The 18,629-nt window shown below is 40.1% G+C and overlaps 1 protein-coding gene across 14 annotated transcripts in view; it reads left to right on the top strand.

Moving 5' to 3' along the window:
- Positions 1-167: 167 nt before the first annotated feature.
- Positions 168-18,629, top strand: part of exoc6 (exocyst complex component 6) — a 54,447-nt gene continuing 35,985 nt past the window's right edge. For 8 of the 14 annotated variants that reach the window (XM_029455642.1, XM_029455641.1, XM_029455638.1 and 5 more), the window contains exons 1-5: positions 168-307; positions 12,293-12,464; positions 14,506-14,553; positions 14,799-14,889; positions 15,705-15,750. In XM_029455642.1, coding sequence (XP_029311502.1) covers positions 168-307; positions 12,293-12,464; positions 14,506-14,553; positions 14,799-14,889; positions 15,705-15,750 — 497 coding nt within the window. Of the gene's footprint in view, positions 308-1,118; positions 1,256-12,292; positions 12,465-14,505; positions 14,554-14,798; positions 14,890-15,704; positions 15,751-18,629 lie in introns of those variants that run through there. The other 6 variants (XM_029455647.1, XM_029455643.1, XM_029455646.1 and 3 more) reach the window with 1 other exon arrangement.

Here is an 18,629-nt window from a genome sequence, read left to right as displayed (position 1 = left end):
GCAGGTGCCCTGAAATTCATGACACACACACACACACACACACACACACACGTACACACGTACACACACACACACACACACACACACACACACACACACTTCTGGGTTTCCTTCTCTTTCACGCATGCTGAGTTGTAGTCCTCATACCTAGAATCTGAAAAAGAGAAATGGCCAGTGAGAGGGTACATGCTGCTTTACCTGACCCTCCCAGTCAAAGTGAAGAGGAGAACAAAGAAGAAGAAAAAGCTTTTGGGAATATCTTTGCTGAGATAGAATTTGTGGACCTGCCTCTAGGAACCACCTTAAGGTAAAATCATGCAATGTTCAGGACACACTCTTTTTTCCTCCCTTCTGCTAGATACCATTGATGGTGGACTCATTAACCTGTCTTACAAATTGAGTGATTTAAATTACTAGTTGAAATGAATTCACGCATCAAGAGATGCCAACCACCAAGGAGACATACATATATCTTATATGTGCTTAAAATGGCAAATGTGTAATTGAACTTTAAGTGCAATGTGCTCTTAAACCATCCAAATAAATTAGCTTTAAGAGCAGCAGCGAGTGCTTGTTTTCCCCTCTACAGTCTATGGTTTTGCCCCAAGTATTGCTTGTCAGGCTTCAACCAACAATATTACTGAGGGCAAGTGCAGCCTTTTTTTTAGGGTACATTAGTCTTTAAATCTATATTTTGATTTACATGTGGCAATGTGTAATTATACTTTTTTTTTTTAATGACTCTAGGAGCATCAAGATGCAAATAGAAAAGTAGCTATCATAAAGTATCAAATCTTTATCAATTAAACTTGAGCTTTATACAGCCTTTGTAATTATTTAGTTCTTATAGAAAACATGATAACCAACTGAAATATTGAAATATAATATGTTACTTGCTAGGTTGATATAAATTCTACAATTCTACAATTCAACAATAGAGACAACAGCCAACAACCCATATGGTTTTCCATGTTTGCTACAGTGTTTTTGGGTAAAGGGTTGGGGATGTGACCAACTTTACTGCAATGTACAGGATATGTGGAAGCTGCTGACGTTGAATTCATTACTGCTGTAGTGCGTCCCCCACAGGCCGGATCCCATACTGACCTGTACTCAGCTCTAGCTGCAGTGTTAGCCTTAACACACACATAACAATAATGGCGGAGAATGAAACCCTGGAGTGTATAACGGAGCACGAGCGGATTTTACAGGAAATTGAGAGCACCGACACGGCATGTGTTGGTCCCACTCTTCGGTAAGAACATAAGGCTTCCTAAAAAGTCCTTACCAACCATAGTGTCCGTGTGTGTTGTTGCATCTCCTACGTTATCAGACCTTTGTTCATGAGCTAGCTTAGCTACCATAGCCACCGGCAGGCTAAACCTAGCTATTTTAGCCAACATGCTATATGGTGTTGAAATGAAGCGTGCGCCAAGCTGCGTTGTTAGCCAACAGGCCAACGGTGGCCACTATTTCAGTTAGTTGAATGCAGGTATAATAAAAGTGCTTTTGTGTGTATTTTCCAGGCTCTGTGTATCGATGGACGGCTGGTGACCTGTCAAAATGTAAACATCAGTTGTGGGTGTGGCTGTAGGATTCCACATCTTATTATCATTTTGCAGCTGATGTTAGCTAACAGTGCTAACAATTTCGTCTAGTTGTTTGAAATGAGAATATTTACGCTGCTGACACTGATATAAATTGCCATGGTTGATTAAGTCATCTTGAATGGCTGGTAGTGTTGAAATTGAATGTGGGATTGCTCAAGCTAACGTCATAGCACACTGCATAGGTTGTGTTAGGTAGCTACCAAGCTAGCTTCCAAGGCCATAATGAATGACATTAGTTTGACAAGCTAGTGTTTATAAACTGACTGCAGCCTCAGCTGAATGCTTCTGCCTCTCTGACACACCTGGCCCGTAGACATGCCTGTAGGCTATGGTTGTCTCAGCATATCTGGGGAAACCAGTGAAAATATGCCCTAAAGGTAACATTACATCAACACCTGAGCTTGTTTCACTTTCAGTGATTGTTGTATTATCTTATTAACACGGTCATTCTTTTAACAGCTGACCTAGACCAGTTGTGTCAAACTCAAGTTCACTAAGGGCCACGCACATCAAGGGCCAGCCATATATAGTTTATTGACATGCTTTATGTTTTATCGACCAAATATAAATAAAATATCTTTGATTATATTGTTTCATGTTTCACATAGTGCTCTCACATACCAGTTGGTTGCTTGGCCAGCAATCAGTCAAGCAAAAAATAATAGTCTGATTACATTTTTACAAGTAAGCTACCATACAGCCAACTCACAACAACTGGTTTCACATGCATGAATATGACAACTCGATGGTCGTGTGGGGCATTTAATAAAACTAAACTTGTTCTTGCCCATATTTCTACAAGTCTCACATAGCCTCCTGGAAGCCGGATGGTCACATGAGAAAAGCTGGTTCACCTTAAGCTTGAGCAGTTGTCGCTGCTAGCTTTGGGGCTAACCAGATCCCCTTCCCTTTTACAAGCAGGGGGTCTTGAGGAGTTGTATCATTTATTCCCCGACAAATAAACTGCACTCACACTGCACGGCTACGTCACAGCTGACTTCATACTCACTAGACACACGCGCTCCTTCCCTCGTTCTCTCTCCCTCGTCACTCACAAGCTTTAGCTCACCACAACGTGGGCTGAACGGAGTTTAATACAATCATAATTACTAACACACACACACACACACACACACACACACACACACACACACACACACACACACACACACACACACACACCCTTTTCTCTCTATATTTATATATATCTGTGTGTGTCTGTAGGTCTCTCTCAATCGCTAGAGTTCAACACAGCCTGTGCACCGATTTATTCGAACCACCCAAATGGTGTATGATGTTTGTTTACATTTCACTGCGTAAGTGTCCATTTCTCGCCTTTTCTCAGTGCAGGTGACTGTGTTTGGTTATACCAGCTATAGTGATGGTGCCCGGCTGTTGCACATACCACCTTCTGGGATTGACTAAAGCCTAAATTACAAAAGAGTTTGGTCGGATACATATCTTTAGTGCAGGATGGTATGACTGACTTTCTCTAACATGAAGACATCAATGATTGTTAACACTTCATTGATGTTGAATCTTCCAAATCACCACTACCTGCCGCCTGTATCACAAAGCACGTTTAACTTACTCTCATAAACTTTAAACTATGTAACTTTAAATACCTCAGGTTATAGTGTTCAATATTGATAAGAAAGTAATGTCATTATTGCAACCTTTTTTCATTTAATTAAATAATCTTTAATAATAAATATTTTCAATGTGCCGTGCGCAGTTGTCTGTCACTTGGCACAGGGTTGGCGGATAAATCTCTGTGTCCTCCTGTCCTCGTGTCCACGGGTCAAAGTGTTCAGGCCAACACCTGGCACTATGGTTCGGTGCTATCAATGTATGTGTGTGATTGGATGAATAAGAGGATAAAAGCAACATTAACCATTTAGCTCAGCCAGTGTTGCAAATGTAGACATAATGCTTACAGATTTTTTGCAAGTTACCATTTTAGGCTTTAATTTTGATAAAAACTCAACATCAGTACTGATGTTTTTTCTTCAACAACACACCTATAATTATATCATCTATGGCCTCCACCTAGTTACGTGCAGTACAGCGCACCTGGAGAGCAGCTGCCCCACACTAATTTCCTATAACAGCCTACCATATGTCAGTCATGTTTTACCTGAAATACTTGCAGGTTGATGTTGTGCTCCTCTGTTCTCTGTTTCCATCAACCATATCTATTTCTATAACCTAATGTTTATTACTAAAGCATTGCGTACAGTGTAGAGCACAATATTTGGGTCATTCCCAGACCACATATCTTGTGCAAGGAACTGCAGCAATAACAGACCAGTTGAGTTGAAACTGAGAATGGCACATCCCTTTTATCCGTCTGTTATCTGTGAGTTACAAGCACCCCACCTATGACAGCACTGCAGACTGTTTTAAGACTTTGCCAACTAGTACTTACAGTTGGAAAAACACACTGAAAAGTATCCTGAATCTACACTCAAATTTTGTGACAGTCTAAAACTCACAGGGTGGTTGTTTCATTTTCAAATTGTATTTTTCAATTTGTGTGCAATGTATATCTATATATAGCTGACAAACACATTGGAAGGTAGATGATAAAGCATAGTGTTTGTAACACAGAGGCCATTTAGCAAGAAGTTAGCTTCCTGCCAGGAAAACAGCGACAGCATTTGTTGCAACACCCACCTGCTTTGCATTTTTAATGACAGGAAAGAGGAACCGCATATGGCAGCATGGAGGATGATGATTACTGGGCTGCATGAGTGTGCACGTTTCCACTTTGCATGTGCTGTGCTGTTCATTACATCAGGCCTAGTTCTTAGCTTCAGTTTCTTGAGGAATTCAATGTTAATAAGTTAGTCATTTATCACCAAACATTAGCCAGTGCCATCTTGCCATTGTAAGGATTTGCTCCTTTGTTTTTGTGTCATATCCATGCAAATAAAATGCCTTGGTTTGTTGTAAATTTAAGCTTTTTTAAATGTAATTATTTAAATTCTACAGATAAAATGAAATTTGAAAAAACGAAATAGACTAATCAATTAGGGATGTCACGAGAACCGATACTTTGGTACAAAGTCGATGCCAAAATTGTAAAAACGTGGCAGTACTCGTTTTTCTACAGTACCGGGTGGTGATGGCCTAGTGGTCTAGTGTTACGGCTTCCAGATGGTTGTGAGTTCAATATCAGAGCTGCCACCATTGTGCCCCTGAGCAAAATGCTTAACCCTGAGCTGCTCCAGAGAGGCTGTCCCTGTAGTTAGTTCACTGTAAGTCTCTCTGGATAAGAGCGTCTGCTGAATGACCTGTAATGTAATGTAATGTAATGTACGGTGCCGTATGTCTCTCTCTCTTTCACTCAACCAAACACTCCGCCCTTAATATACACACACTTGAGTTTTTGTTATTATTTATTCATTAAACTCACTATGAGTGTCCAGGCCTATTTGTTCCTGATAATGCTATATTGTGAACAACACAATCCATGTTGAAATTGGCTGGTTTACCTTAGCTGTTAGCTGTCCGTATCGGAGGTTTTATTGACTTGTATTAAGGTGAGTTTAGACTATTCAGTAAAAATGTGTATTGGGTGAAGGTAAAGAATATTACAATGTGGTGGGTTCAAATGTAATCTGGAAAAATGTTGTTTTTGGTGAGAAAGTTATTCAGGTTTACAGTTGTTTGAAGGAGATGTTTTCAAAGCATTATAAAATAGAGGAGAGGGAATTATGACCTTTTAAACTTCCTTACAAAAACAGTATTCAAACGTAATGAAGGAGTGTGCTTGTTTATTTTATTTTTTTCGTGGCATCGAATCAATGTGGAGAATTGTGGAATTTCACTGGTATCGACTACTACATTTCTAGTATTGTGATATCCCTATAATCAGTAATGACAGTAGTTATAATTTACAGCTCTTAAAGGAATAAGAGTGAGAGAATGCTTCTTCCCTTACATACATGTCATCACTTTGGGTTTTGGTGATAAAGATACAGTATATGGCCCCTTGAATGTATTAGTATTTCTTGTCTCAGATATACTACCTTCCACTTGTCCTCTGGCAATTGAACCCGCTTCAAACTCATCTGCAAATTATGTAAAACGGAAGGATGAACATTTGATTAGGTGAAGCAACATCTGATTTGTTTAACAAAATACCTCCAACTGTTGGCCACTGCATATCTACACAGCGGTAATGTCTATGGCACAGGGTTTGTTGGATGTATGAGTATTGTTTTTCACAACAATGGGCTAAAATTAGTTAGTTATATTTACTCATATATAGTACAATAGGAACATTTGATGAAGCTAGATGGTTACAGCTAACTTTTGTAGCCTAACAAGCTCTGTCAATGATATTCACCAAGGGGGTCAGGGGGCCCTAATACAAAACCCCTCTTTAAAAAGTAAAGAAACACTTTTCAGTAAAGTTGAAGGACTCAGCTCAGATGTAATGATCATTTCTTTTTGCTCTTGCTTCTTTGATAATTATTTGTGTCTGCCAATATTGAGTCTGATTTTATATGTACCGTCTCTCGTACCACTCGCGGTTCCACTTTTACTTTTGCGCGCTCTTTTCCGGCATCCGGTGGACTGTAACCTGTAAAATCCATAGATTTAGGAATTCCCCTAGTGGCCGTTAGCTGTAAAAATCCATAGATTAGCCGCACCGTTATATAAGCCGCAGGGTCGAAAAATGGGGAAAAAGTCCCGGTTTATAGTCCGGAAATTACGGTAACTTTTTTATAGCTCTGCTTTAAGAAAACAGAACCTGTTTTAGCCGCATGATTATGGCCAAAATGATAGTCAATATTATTTTGATCAATTGATCAGAATTATTTATCACGATCATTCATTTATTTTAGCGTCAAAATATGTTTGCACTTTCACCTTTAAATCAACAGAGCACTGCTTTCATTTTAATGTTATGTTACACTTTTCTGCTATGTTCAAATTAGGGCTCCACGTTATTAGAAAAAACTGACATTGAAATACTTGTTTTTGCAAAAATGAAAAAATTACCCTAAATGTTGCAGGCCACATTTTAAAGTTGAATGCATCAGTGTGTAGAGTGCACTTTGAGAGCAAAATTAAGAGGCTAGAAAAACAACAGTGTGCTCTAGTAAACAATTTAATCATAAAGGCATTGGTTGTATAGATATGAATGGTGATGACACGGGAAAAAAAAGTCGGGGAGAGAATCCTCCCACACAGAGAGGCCGTCTCTGACACGGCAAGTAGAATCCCTCGGAATTTTCTGTGAGTGGAGTATGCATTTAAACGTCAATATCACAATCGATCATGTTCATTTAAATGTGGGAAAATTGTGATTTTGAGATCCTCAAATATGGCGATTGAGCTATTGGACTATTAACCGAGTGACCGGTTTCCTCCGTCTTGCACACTGTTTACCAAGCTAGTAGCTAGTAGCCTTTTGTATTCCTGAACTGAACCTCCACAGGTCATAGTATATTTAAGCAATAGCTTCGCGTCAGGCCGAACCACGCCCCTTAACAGTGGTATAATGACCATATATCACGGTCTGAAGTGAGCTATTGCTTTTATAAAACGGTTACCAAGTGTGGCAATATGAAAGAAAAATACACACTCCAATTTAAATAGTTTTTATTATTAAATAATGATGTTCAAAATAAAATAGTCCCTCCGTTGCCTTCTGCACAAAACATAGTGCGAGGTGTGTTCACGGTGTTCTGTTCGTTTCGTTTTTTTTCCATTTGGTCTACCTGCTCTTCACGTAGCTCTGCATGTCGTCTTTTAGGGACTTTTTTCTCTGGAGATAGGCACTGATCAATCCACTCCTCCATAGTAAAGCGTTGTAAGTTTGTTTCTTAACGGACGTAATTTAACAGCTGTAACGGTTGTAGCTTTTTCTCAGACGCGGAGGGATACTGACTTGTTGTGAAAAGTAACTACAATTCTACCCGTGATATACGCTCATTATACCACGGCTAAGAACCAATCAGATTGCTTGATTTGACATGTCCGTTTTATAATCTTTAGTATACATAACTTTGACTTTAAACGGCTAAGTAAGCATAGAACTGCTATACTGTTGTAAATGTATGAACATGTGTTGATTTGTTTTTTATTCACTGAGCTGTATTGTGTAATATGTTGTATTGAGCTAATGGGTAACCAGAGGTTGTTTTGCCAGGTGATGTGTTAGTATTGTATACACAGACAGTCACATGCACACTAACATCTTCTGAACCAAGCACCATTATCATACATGCTACCATCTCACAATAATTTGTGATTTGACTTTTTAACACAGATAAGGAATCAAAGCTCCTGCTTTGTATGTCCCCTTTGTTCTACACACGTTTGTGCATGCGTACGCAGAGAACATAGAGACGATCACAGGACCGCGCACACATTATTTTCGGTGCGCTCCCGAAAGGGCGCACACACTCTCTCTCTCTCTTGCATATACACACATTCACATTTGTGTACTTATTCCTTTTTGATTGTTTAGTATTAGATATCGTGTGTTTTGTCATTTATTATCTTATTAATAAATGATTTTTGGAATATACAAACCCCAATTCCAATGAAGTTGGGACGTTGTGTAAAACTTAAATAAAAACAGAATACAATGATTTCAAATCTTTTTCGACCTATATTCAATTGAATACACTACAAAGACAAGATATTTAATGTTCAAACTGATAAACTTTCACTCATTTTGAATTTGATGCCTGCTACACGTTCCAAAAAAGCTGTGACAGGGGCAAGAAAAGACTGGGAAAGTTGAGGAATACTCAAACACCTGTTTGGAACATTCCACAGGTTAATTGGAAACAGGTGAGTGTCACGATTGGGTATAAAAGGAGCATCCCCGAAAGGCTCACTAGTCATTCACTAGCAAGTATGGGGCGAGGTTCACCACTTTGTGAACAACTGCTTGAGCAAATAGTCCAACAGTTTAAGAACAACATTTCTCAATGTACAATTGCAAGTAATTTAGGGATTTCATCATCTACAGTCCATAATATTTTCAAAAGATTCAGAGAATCCGGAGAAATCTCTGCACGTAAGCGGCAAGGCCGAAAACCAACATTGAATGCCTGTGACCTTCGATCCCCCGACCTGCATTAAAAACCGACATCATTCTGTAAAGCTGCGGTCCCCAACCTTTTTTATGCCACGGACCAGTTTCATGTAAGACAATATGTTCGCGGACCTGGGGGTGGACGAAATATGACCAAATAAAATGATACGACCGGCATAAAAACAAATATAAAGCGCATAAAAAAACTCACCATTACGCTGAATTAGTGAGCTTGTGTCTCTGCAACAAGCCGGTCCGATATAAATTCTTCACCAATGGTAAAAGGTTTCTTCTCTTAGCAATACAGTTGATGCTCTCAGTGTACTCGCATGTGTTGATGTGGTGGCCATCAGTAATTGCTTCTGTCCTTGTTCATGTTCTTTTCTTTCAAAAAACTCCAAGGGCTTGTCTTTTAACGCCGAGTGCCGGCGAAGCAGTTTTGAAGGCTTCGTTGCCTCATTTGCGAGTCTGTATATTATGCAGAGCGGCGCATGAGAATCACCTGTAGCGATATTTAAGTAGGACTCCTGATATTGTTTTTTAAATGCCTCCTCATTGGGTCTTTTCCAAAAAAGCTCTTTAAAGACGTTTGTTTTCCACTCATTGTTGCTTGTGGGCTTAATTTTTGAAGTAAAGTATCACGTGACTGAGACGAGCGTCTTGACCTATGGTCTTGACATGTGTCAAGAGACACAGACGCATAGACAGATGTATCCGGTGATTTTTCAAAATAAAATAATTTTTTATTCAATCTTTCTGTACGGCCCGGTACCAAATGAACCACGGACCGGTACCGGTCTGCGGACCGGTGGTTGGGTACCACTGCTGTAAAGGATATTACCACGTGGGCTCAGGAACACTTCGGAAAACCATTGTCAGTTAACACAGTTCATCGCTACATCTACAAGTGCAAGTTAAAACTCTACCATGCAAAGCAAAAGCCATATATCAACAACACCCAGAAACGCCGCCGGCTTCTCTGGGCCCGAGCTCACCATTAATGCTGAAAGGTACATACAGGTTTTGGAACAACATATGCTGCCATCCAAACGACGTCTTTTTCAGGGACGTCCCTGCTTATTTCAGCAAGATAATGCCAAGCCCCATTCTGTACGTGTTAAGACAGCGTGCAGTTCAGACCTTTCTCCCATTGAAAATGTGTGGCGCATTATGAAGCGCAAAACAAGACAACGGAGACCCCGGACTGTTGAGCAACTGAAGTCGTACATCGAGCAAGAATGGGAAAGAATTCCAACAAACAAAGCTTCAACAATTAGTGTCCTCAGTTCCCAAACGCTTATTGAGTGTTGTTAAAAGGAAAGTGCTGTAACACAGTGCTAGACATGCCCCTGTCCCAGCTTTTTTTGGAACGTGTTGCAGGCATTAAATCTAAAATGAGTGAATATTTGCAAAAAAACATAAAGTTTATCAGTTTGAACCGTAAATATCTTTTCTACTATCAAAGAATTTCAAAATCCTTCCACTTTTACTAGCTATTTATATGGTCATTTTATTTATAGTTAAATTAATTATTAATCAGATTTCCTCATTCATTATCTCGTATATTTTACTCTGTTAGAGTTGGTGCCCTAAAAAGGGTTAGGGTTAGGGACTTGGTGTAAATGAAGCCACACTAATGAATGTAATTATTATTATTTCTGATAATTATTAATTCCTTCTAAAAGCTATTTTAATGTCTTTTTGTCTGCTAGGTTACAACAAAAGTCATAATCATGGTTATTTTTGTTCAATATTGAGATCATGATTATTTAACACAATTATTCATTGACTTTGGAAACACCATGCATTTAAAAAGAACATTTTGTAGCCTGTATTTTAAAGATAAATGCATCAATCTGGGGCACTTTGAAAGAGGCTAGAGCTATAAAGAACTATAAAGGCAAGGGGTTTGCTGGATTTATAACACCAGACAAAACAAGAGCGTAATTGCGAAAATGAATGTGCCACAGTTATGGTTTCATGTCAATTATCTTTTTTTCATAATCGTTGGAAGACACAGCCCTTTTTAATATATGATGTGTAATAAGTTATTGCTGTAATGCAAATCTTTCTTTATCCTTTTAGTCCACTCCAGTACTGGTACTGGTACCGTAACACCACAAATAGACACACATTTATGGGAAATATATATATAATATATCGAATGGAAATATAGGTGTTATTTGCTCAGGCTGTATTTACCATTTGACAAGAAGATAGAAACAAACATTTTCCCATTATTATATCATGATACATTTTTTAATTGTGGCATTGTTTTCTTGCATATAGAACTTAAATAGCATAGTTACCTAGAGTTTTTACCATTACTTATAAACACACAAATGGTGGTGCATTTAGCTTTATATTGTCTGACACTACAAACCACAAATGTGACAAACATTTAAAACATTAACAACTGCCTGTGTTCATTGAAAAATTATTTAAACATCCAGGTGCATATTCTAGAAGCCTCATTTCATAAGTATACATTTGATGGCTTTGTTAAGTTATGTATGCATGAAATTCCATTTCAATATTTATTTTCTACCATATGACCCCTATTGATTTTCTTTTTTACATCGATGTGAGTCAATTCATTAAAATTGATGTCAATTTTTGCTAAAACACTATACAACACAGATGTCAGCAGTTTAACTTTATGATGACCCATATTTTCCCATATTAAATACATTGTGACCACACTCCATAGCATGTGGTTATTCAATAGTTTGGAAATTATGGATGGCCTGCCTTTTCCTAGGCACTGCCACCTCCTCCTGAGGGTTGTGTTCCAGGAATCATTACAAGCACCTGTGAGCGCAGTTTTGACAATATCATAAAGGTCGACGACAGGTGTGCTCAACGAGTGGTTGGATTTGTCCAAATATACAGTTTGACAGTTAATGACCCTGTTGGAGTGATTATTGAGAAATTCAGGGGACGCTTCTCTTCCTAAATGTTAGGTCATCCATAGATGAATGTCAGAGATGTTCACACAAAATAACCATGTTCATTTCAATAAATCTGAATGTAGCATTTCACTACAACTTCACTAGATGGAGCTGTTACTCCAGCTGAAATAAATGGTGATTTTTGGTAGTGTGGGCTGTGGACTCATAGATTTTGTCTGGATCTTCATTCACCATTTCCTAACCCTTCTATATCAGAAGCTTGTTAAACTTCAAGGCCAATTTATTCTGTATCATTGCTATTAAATCAATTTGTATGGCTTTAGAATGAGCTGTTGGAACATTCTTTGTGCCCATGAGATTGTTCTCCACTGTAGTATTAGGTTAGTAGTAGGTGTCTGAAATAGTTCAGGTCTTTTTTATTCTGTAACTTAAGTGTCAAGTTAAAATATATAGTTTGATATAATTAAGAAAGTTGAATTTTATGCATATGGGATTTGGCAAAAAAACAAAAAGCTGCATTTAACAATCTGGAAATGTATATATTTCCAGATTGTTAAGTGCAGCTGTGGTAAGGAACCTCCATTAGGCTGTAGATGGAACTATGCGGAAGTGACATATGAGCAAATTATTTTCATACTGATTTTCATCCCTTCCTGCCTTACACCCTTCTTCTTCCTTTAACTGCTCACCTTGTTTGTCTCTCTCAGGTCTATTTATGATGACCAGCCCAACGCCCACAAGCGCTTCATGGAAAAGCTGGACGCCAGGATAAGGAACCATGACCGTGAGATTGAGAAGATGTGCAATTTCCACCACCAAGGCTTTGTGGACGCCATCACAGAGCTCCTCAAAGTCCGCGCTGATGCTGAGAAACTGATGGTAAGAGAGATTAAAGAGGACTTCAGTCCTCACAAACTTATGTGAAGGTTATTTTGGCATTGGTGATTTATCCTCTACTCTATATAGAATGTTATATCACCATTTCATAGTACGGTACACTGCAACATAATACTGTACCTACATTAGCCTAACACAACCACAGAACAGCTACCAGAATACAGAACTATAAGGCAACATGTATGAGATTTCTAAATGTATATCATCTTACATTATAGGCTATATCATCATATTTAAACATAATACATGTTCAATTTGATATTTGCAATGAAACTATGTTGTTATTGACAGCACACGATGGTAGTGAGATCAAATACTAGTTATTGACAGCATCATGTAATTGATTGAAAGTAAGGCTGCATTGCGGGCAGAAGGGGTTGAGGCAGCTGTAAATTCTTGAAGAAATTTCACCTTTCATCCAAAGTCAACGAAAGAAGCTTTTTGGATGAGAATTGAAACGTTTTCAAGAATTGATATTAAATCCAGCTGCCTTTCAGTTAGCACGTCTAAATAGTAATCTAGCAATGAAACAAGGTGGGTAGTGAGAAAAGACACTGTCCTATAATGGGGTCATGAGTTCTGCTTCCTGGTAGCTGACCAGTGCAACATTTTGTTGTTTTAGATACCAGTCTTGGTTAAGTTTCTAGAAACATCAATTGTTTCTTTGCTTTCAAGGACTTTAGCTGTGGTGCTGGGCCCTAGCAGAATGAAAAAAGGAGAGGTGATTATGTAGTCGGTTCCCCCCTCGTTTGAAAGCTTCACTGTTGAAAGGATTGTCATCAAAAAGCCGACTGGTCAATTGGGTCATGGCTCTCAGCCGTGTGACAAGAGCCGAGAGTTCAAAAATCCCCATCCAGAATTGAGAAGTTTGTCACTGAATCTGTGAGAAAGAGCCTGTCACAAGCCATTAAACCCCATGAAAAGCCCAGTGCACCGACGATGGGTTCAGGTCCTCGCTGCCTGGTTAATCTGAATTTGCCTGCCTTTGTCCTTGCCCCTTCATGGACAATGAGCTGATTACAAGGCTGAGCAGCTGCAGCGAGGGAGGTAGAGCGGGAGTAGAGAGGGCATGTAGAGGGGGAGCAGACAGAGAGAGGAAGGACAGATAGACATGTGACAGCATGTATGGCTGACCCGAGACCATCTTATTTATACATTCTAAAAAAAGTATTCAACGATCAACATTTTAAAAACATGAAGCCGTTCAAGTGCTCCCTATGAGAATGTCATAGAATAATCCAATATTTGGGTCTTAGACTCTTTAATACATATGTGAGTCACAGAAACCTTAAAATGCCAATGATGGGTGAACATTTTCACCTTCGCCTTAATAACACTAAGAGGAGGACCTCTAATTCATAGATGGCAAGATATCTCAATATTAAACCTTCAAAATTCAAATCTGGGCTTGTTTGTGTTTTTACATGAAGCAGTTACCAGTGCACTTTTAAAAGCTTTTATTACATTTTCATTTGTACATGTCAACAAATCTAATGAAAGGACCAAATCCAACAATGTGGTAGTCTGTATCTGTCTGTGGCGCTCAGCCCCAAGCCCATTAAATACTATTGAAAACTTAAATCTTTGAAATCAGTTCACAAATATATTATATGTGTAATATATGGCTCAGTAATTTCCTGTATTACTGTAACTCTGTATTTTTTAGCAAACTTAAACTGAAGGAAATAGTGCATTTGTTGGGGACTATTTTCAGCGGCGGATTAATCCACATTGGGTGTTCTAGCGAGTATTTACAGCCGCAGACGGTGTATATGGGATTGAGTCACAATAAACAGTGTGTGTGTATGTTGATGGTAATGAAGGAACATGTCACACAATGCAAAACTGTGTGTCATTAATGTGTTTTCAATAGTTTTTGGACAGCAATGGAGCTGTATGGCATATAACAGAGGAATAAGACACATGGTATTTGTTGACAATAAACACAAACTTATAGTAGCCATGGGGCAGAGCAAAGACTGAGGCTGTACAGTTGAACTGATGTCTGTGTTTTTATTCGAAGGGTCAAGTGACGGACACTAATCGAAGACTACAAGAGGCTGGGAGGGAGGTGAGTCCACGTATGAGTGTATGCATGAATGAGCAGAAGACAAAAACTGCTTATTATTATTATGCCTGCTCGTTAAATGCAAAGATAGTTCTGTATGACCATTCCTTAACCCAGTAGTTAGCCTGTGGTGGCCTCTTTCTAATAATAATAATAATAAATTGTATTTATAAAGTGCCTTTTAAAGCTAAAAGCAATCTCAAGGAGCTTTCTCATTGTTTCCTTCCACTGTGTATTCCTTCCTTAAGGTAACGGCTCAGACAGAGGAGGTGATTCGCTGTCGGATCCAGCAAATGAACATGGCCACCACTGTGGAGAAGCTGCAGCTCTGTATACCAGGTACCACTGCTGCTTGTGTATCAATATGATGGTCACTTTAATTCTGGTGTAAATTAGGAGTTAGTGTTAGTCACCTCAGTGACGTCAGGGTGCCACTGGAGTCCATATGTGTGTTTTTGAGGAGGTAGTAAAGTATTTAGGTGTCAGCCATGATGAGGGCTTATCTAAATCTTTAATTGTTAAGGAGAGCTGTTTTAGTTTTCCCTTTATTATCTTCCGTAGGGTATGTAATGTAGAGCTCTTATTTATAAAAGGAAAGGGGACACTGCTGTCCCACAACCCCTTGCTCCAGCAAAAGAAGAATGATAATTCTGGTGTTTCTGACCAGTTGATATCCATCAGGTTTGATGACAATTATGTTTTTTGGGTTATAATAATAATAATAATAATAATAATAATAATAATAATAATAATAATATAAATATAAAAAGTAATTAAAAATTAGTTAATATAACCTTTAGAAGTTGACTATGAGGCTTTGTTTTAATCAATGGAATGAGTAGAGCACTTTAGGTGTCATATGCTGCAGGATTGACAAGCACAGTGTCACAGACTGGAGATCTGAAACTGCAATCGAGCCCACCGGTTCCTGACATATTTTGTTATTTGGCCTTAACCTTAACCCTTTTTTCTGGGGTTGGATTGAGGGAATCTTTTGCTTAAATATTTTAGTCCAGTATGTTATATTTTATATACCTACTGTATGTTTATTTTTATGCACCGTACGTTTGTTCTTTACGAGCAAAAGTTAATGAATTGCTTGAACTACTGATCCTGCTACTGATACTGTTTTACCGTCTTGTCTTCCTTTGCAGTGCTAGAAATGTACAGCAAGCTAAAGGAGCAGCTGGAGTCCAAAAGGTATCCATCTCACAAAGCATTTCATCTCAACGTGACTAAAGAGTAACTTCACTCTAATAACCTGTCTTATCCTACCAACTAGTGGTGACAGCATCCTTTTCCCCACCCTGTGCAACTGAAGTACCGTAGTCCTGTAGTGCCATGCTACATCCCAGCTGGGCGTGCTCGCAAATACAGGACCAGCTGTGGTGTAACGCGGTACTATAGCACTACAGTAAAAGCATGCCGTCACTAAAGGTTCAATAGACTTTTACCTATCGGATCAGTAGAGGCTAGTGCATCTATTTATTTCCTTCTTCCTAAATCTAGTGTGGACTAACTCTTAACTTAACAGCAGCTGAAAACCTTTTGCTGTCCTCCAGTGGTTAAACGTCTCACCTTGGTGCAGTGATATACAGGTGTACTGCAGGGTGTGTCAGTACACTGCAACAGAGTACATGTCTGATCACACCAAACCATACCCATCAAATGTACAAATTAATGAATCAGCCGTCACTCAGGAAATTATTCAGATAAATAATCAACAACAAACTGGCCATTTCAATAGGTGAACCCAAAAGCATAACAATATGAATAGTCTACATATGGGCAGTAGATCCCAGGAGATCCAACAATGAAAATTAACAATAAAAAACGATGAGGAAAATGAAATAACAAAAATAATATACACACCTGGTAAAGTCTACTCCAAGGTACTGGAAAGGAGGGTTCGGCCGGTAGTCGAACCTCTGATTGAAGAGGAACAATGCGGATTCCGTCCTGGTCGTGGAACAACAGACCAACTCTTTACTCTTGCAAGGATCCTGGAGGGGGCCTGGGAGTACGCCCATCCGGTCTACATGTGTTTTGTGGATCTGGAGAAGGCGTATGACCGGGTCCCCCGGGTGATACTGTGGGAGGTGCTGCGGGAGTATGGGGTGAGGGGGTCACTTTTGAGGGCCATCCAATCCCTGTACGCCCAAAGCGAGAGTTGTGTCCGGATACTCGGCAGTAAGTCGGACTCGTTTCCCGTGAATGTTGGCCTCCGCCAGGGCTGCGCTTTATCACCAATCCTGTTCGTGATTTTCATGGATAGGATATCGAGGCGTAGTCGTGGAGGAGAGGGGTTGCAGTTCGGTGACCTGAGGATCTCATCGCTGCTCTTTGCAGATGATGTGGTCCTTATGGCATCATCGGTCTGTGACCTTCAACACTCACTGGATCGGTTCGCAGCCGAGTGTGCAGCGGTTGGGATGAGGATCAGCACCTCCAAATCTGAGGCCATGGCACTCAGCAGGAAACCGGTGGATTGCCTACGCCGGGTAGGGAATGAGCCATTACCCCAAGTGAAGGAGTTCAAGTACCTCGGGGTCTTGTTCGCGAGTGAGGGGACAATGGAGCGAGAGATTGGCCGGAGAATCGGCGCAGCGGGGGTGGTATTACAGTCACTTTACCGCACCGTTGTGACGAAAAGAGAGCTGAGCCAGAAGGCAAAGCTCTCAATATACCGGTCGATCTTCGTTCCTACCCTCACCTATGGTCATGAAGGCTGGGTCATGACCGAAAGAACGAGATCACGGGTACAAGCGGCCGAAATGGGTTTTCTCAGACGGGTGGCTGGCGTCTCCCTTAGAGATAGGGTGAGAAGCTCAGCCATCCGTGAGAGACTCTGAGTAGAGCCGCTGCTCCTTTACGTTGAAAGGAGCCAGTTGAGGTGGTTCGGGCATCTAGTAAGGATGCCACCTGGGCGCCTCCCTAGGGAGGTGTTCCAGGCACGTCCAGCTGGGAGGAGACCCCGGGGAAGACCCAGGACTCGGTGGAGAGATTATATCTCCTCACTGGCCTGGGAACGCCTCAGGATCCCCCAGTCGGAGCTGGAGGATGTGGCCCGGAGAAGGGAAGATTGGGGTTCCTTACTGGAGCTGCTGCCCCCGCGACCCGATCCCGGATAAGCGGTAGACGATGGATGGATGGATGGACACTTAAACAAACATGACCCAAACAATAACTCTACGTATATGTATCAGTTCATGTGAGTTAAAACATAATATACCTGATTCAGTTCATGAGTAAGCAGTATTTCAATCGATAAAGTTAAGTATGAGGATTTTTACAAACAAATATTATCAAAAAAGGTATTCAAGCCCCATCCTCATCCTTATCAAATCTATCATTAGGGAGGCTGGCTGTGGTCTGATTTGAACTTTGAACCACATTAGGCAGTAAAACAATGATTTGCAACCTGGTTACTTCAGTTTATGTTGTCTAAACAAGTGTTTAAGATCAAACTAATCCAAATCCTCCAGTTTTCATGATGCAGGTTTCCACTGCTATGTGGGTTTGATTGAAATTAGTTTTTTACCCCATGAACTTCATGTTTGGTCGTAAATACGTCAGGGGAGGGGAGTTCACTTTGGACAGGAAAATAATGACCCTTTCTTGTTCATTACTGTGTACCAAAGGAAGAGGCCATTCACTGGCAAGACAATTGACCCTCAGTGTGCCCTTGTTCACAACAAGGCCCCCTCGCTGCAGCTCTGTCACGACCCACAGCCAATCCAAGGCAATTAGACCATATTGACCACCTTGTGGGATTTGTGTGTGTGGTGTGTGCTTGAAGCACTAATGACATAGCCTAAACACTTACAATAAGTTGGAGTGAGTTTGTATGGCACAAATGCACATTATTTCCTGTACTGTATGTGCCAATGCTCAGGTCACATTCTGTTCAATGCCCTGCCACTTGCAGGCTTTGTGTGGTCCGTCCTGGTGCTCTGCACTCTGACAAACCTTTTCACTGTACAGTTTATGAGACAGTCTTCTGTTCATGTGTATACAACAAATTTTACACTCACTGACCGACCAATTAGATCCCTTCACAGCCCGCCTATCAGCCTAAT

This window comes from Cottoperca gobio, chromosome 19 (assembly GCF_900634415.1).
Source record: "Cottoperca gobio chromosome 19, fCotGob3.1, whole genome shotgun sequence".
NCBI classification, from domain to species: domain Eukaryota; kingdom Metazoa; phylum Chordata; class Actinopteri; order Perciformes; family Bovichtidae; genus Cottoperca; species Cottoperca gobio.
The sequence above is the reverse complement of the archived record's forward strand: the minus strand, read 5'-3'. Positions and strand labels throughout refer to the sequence as shown.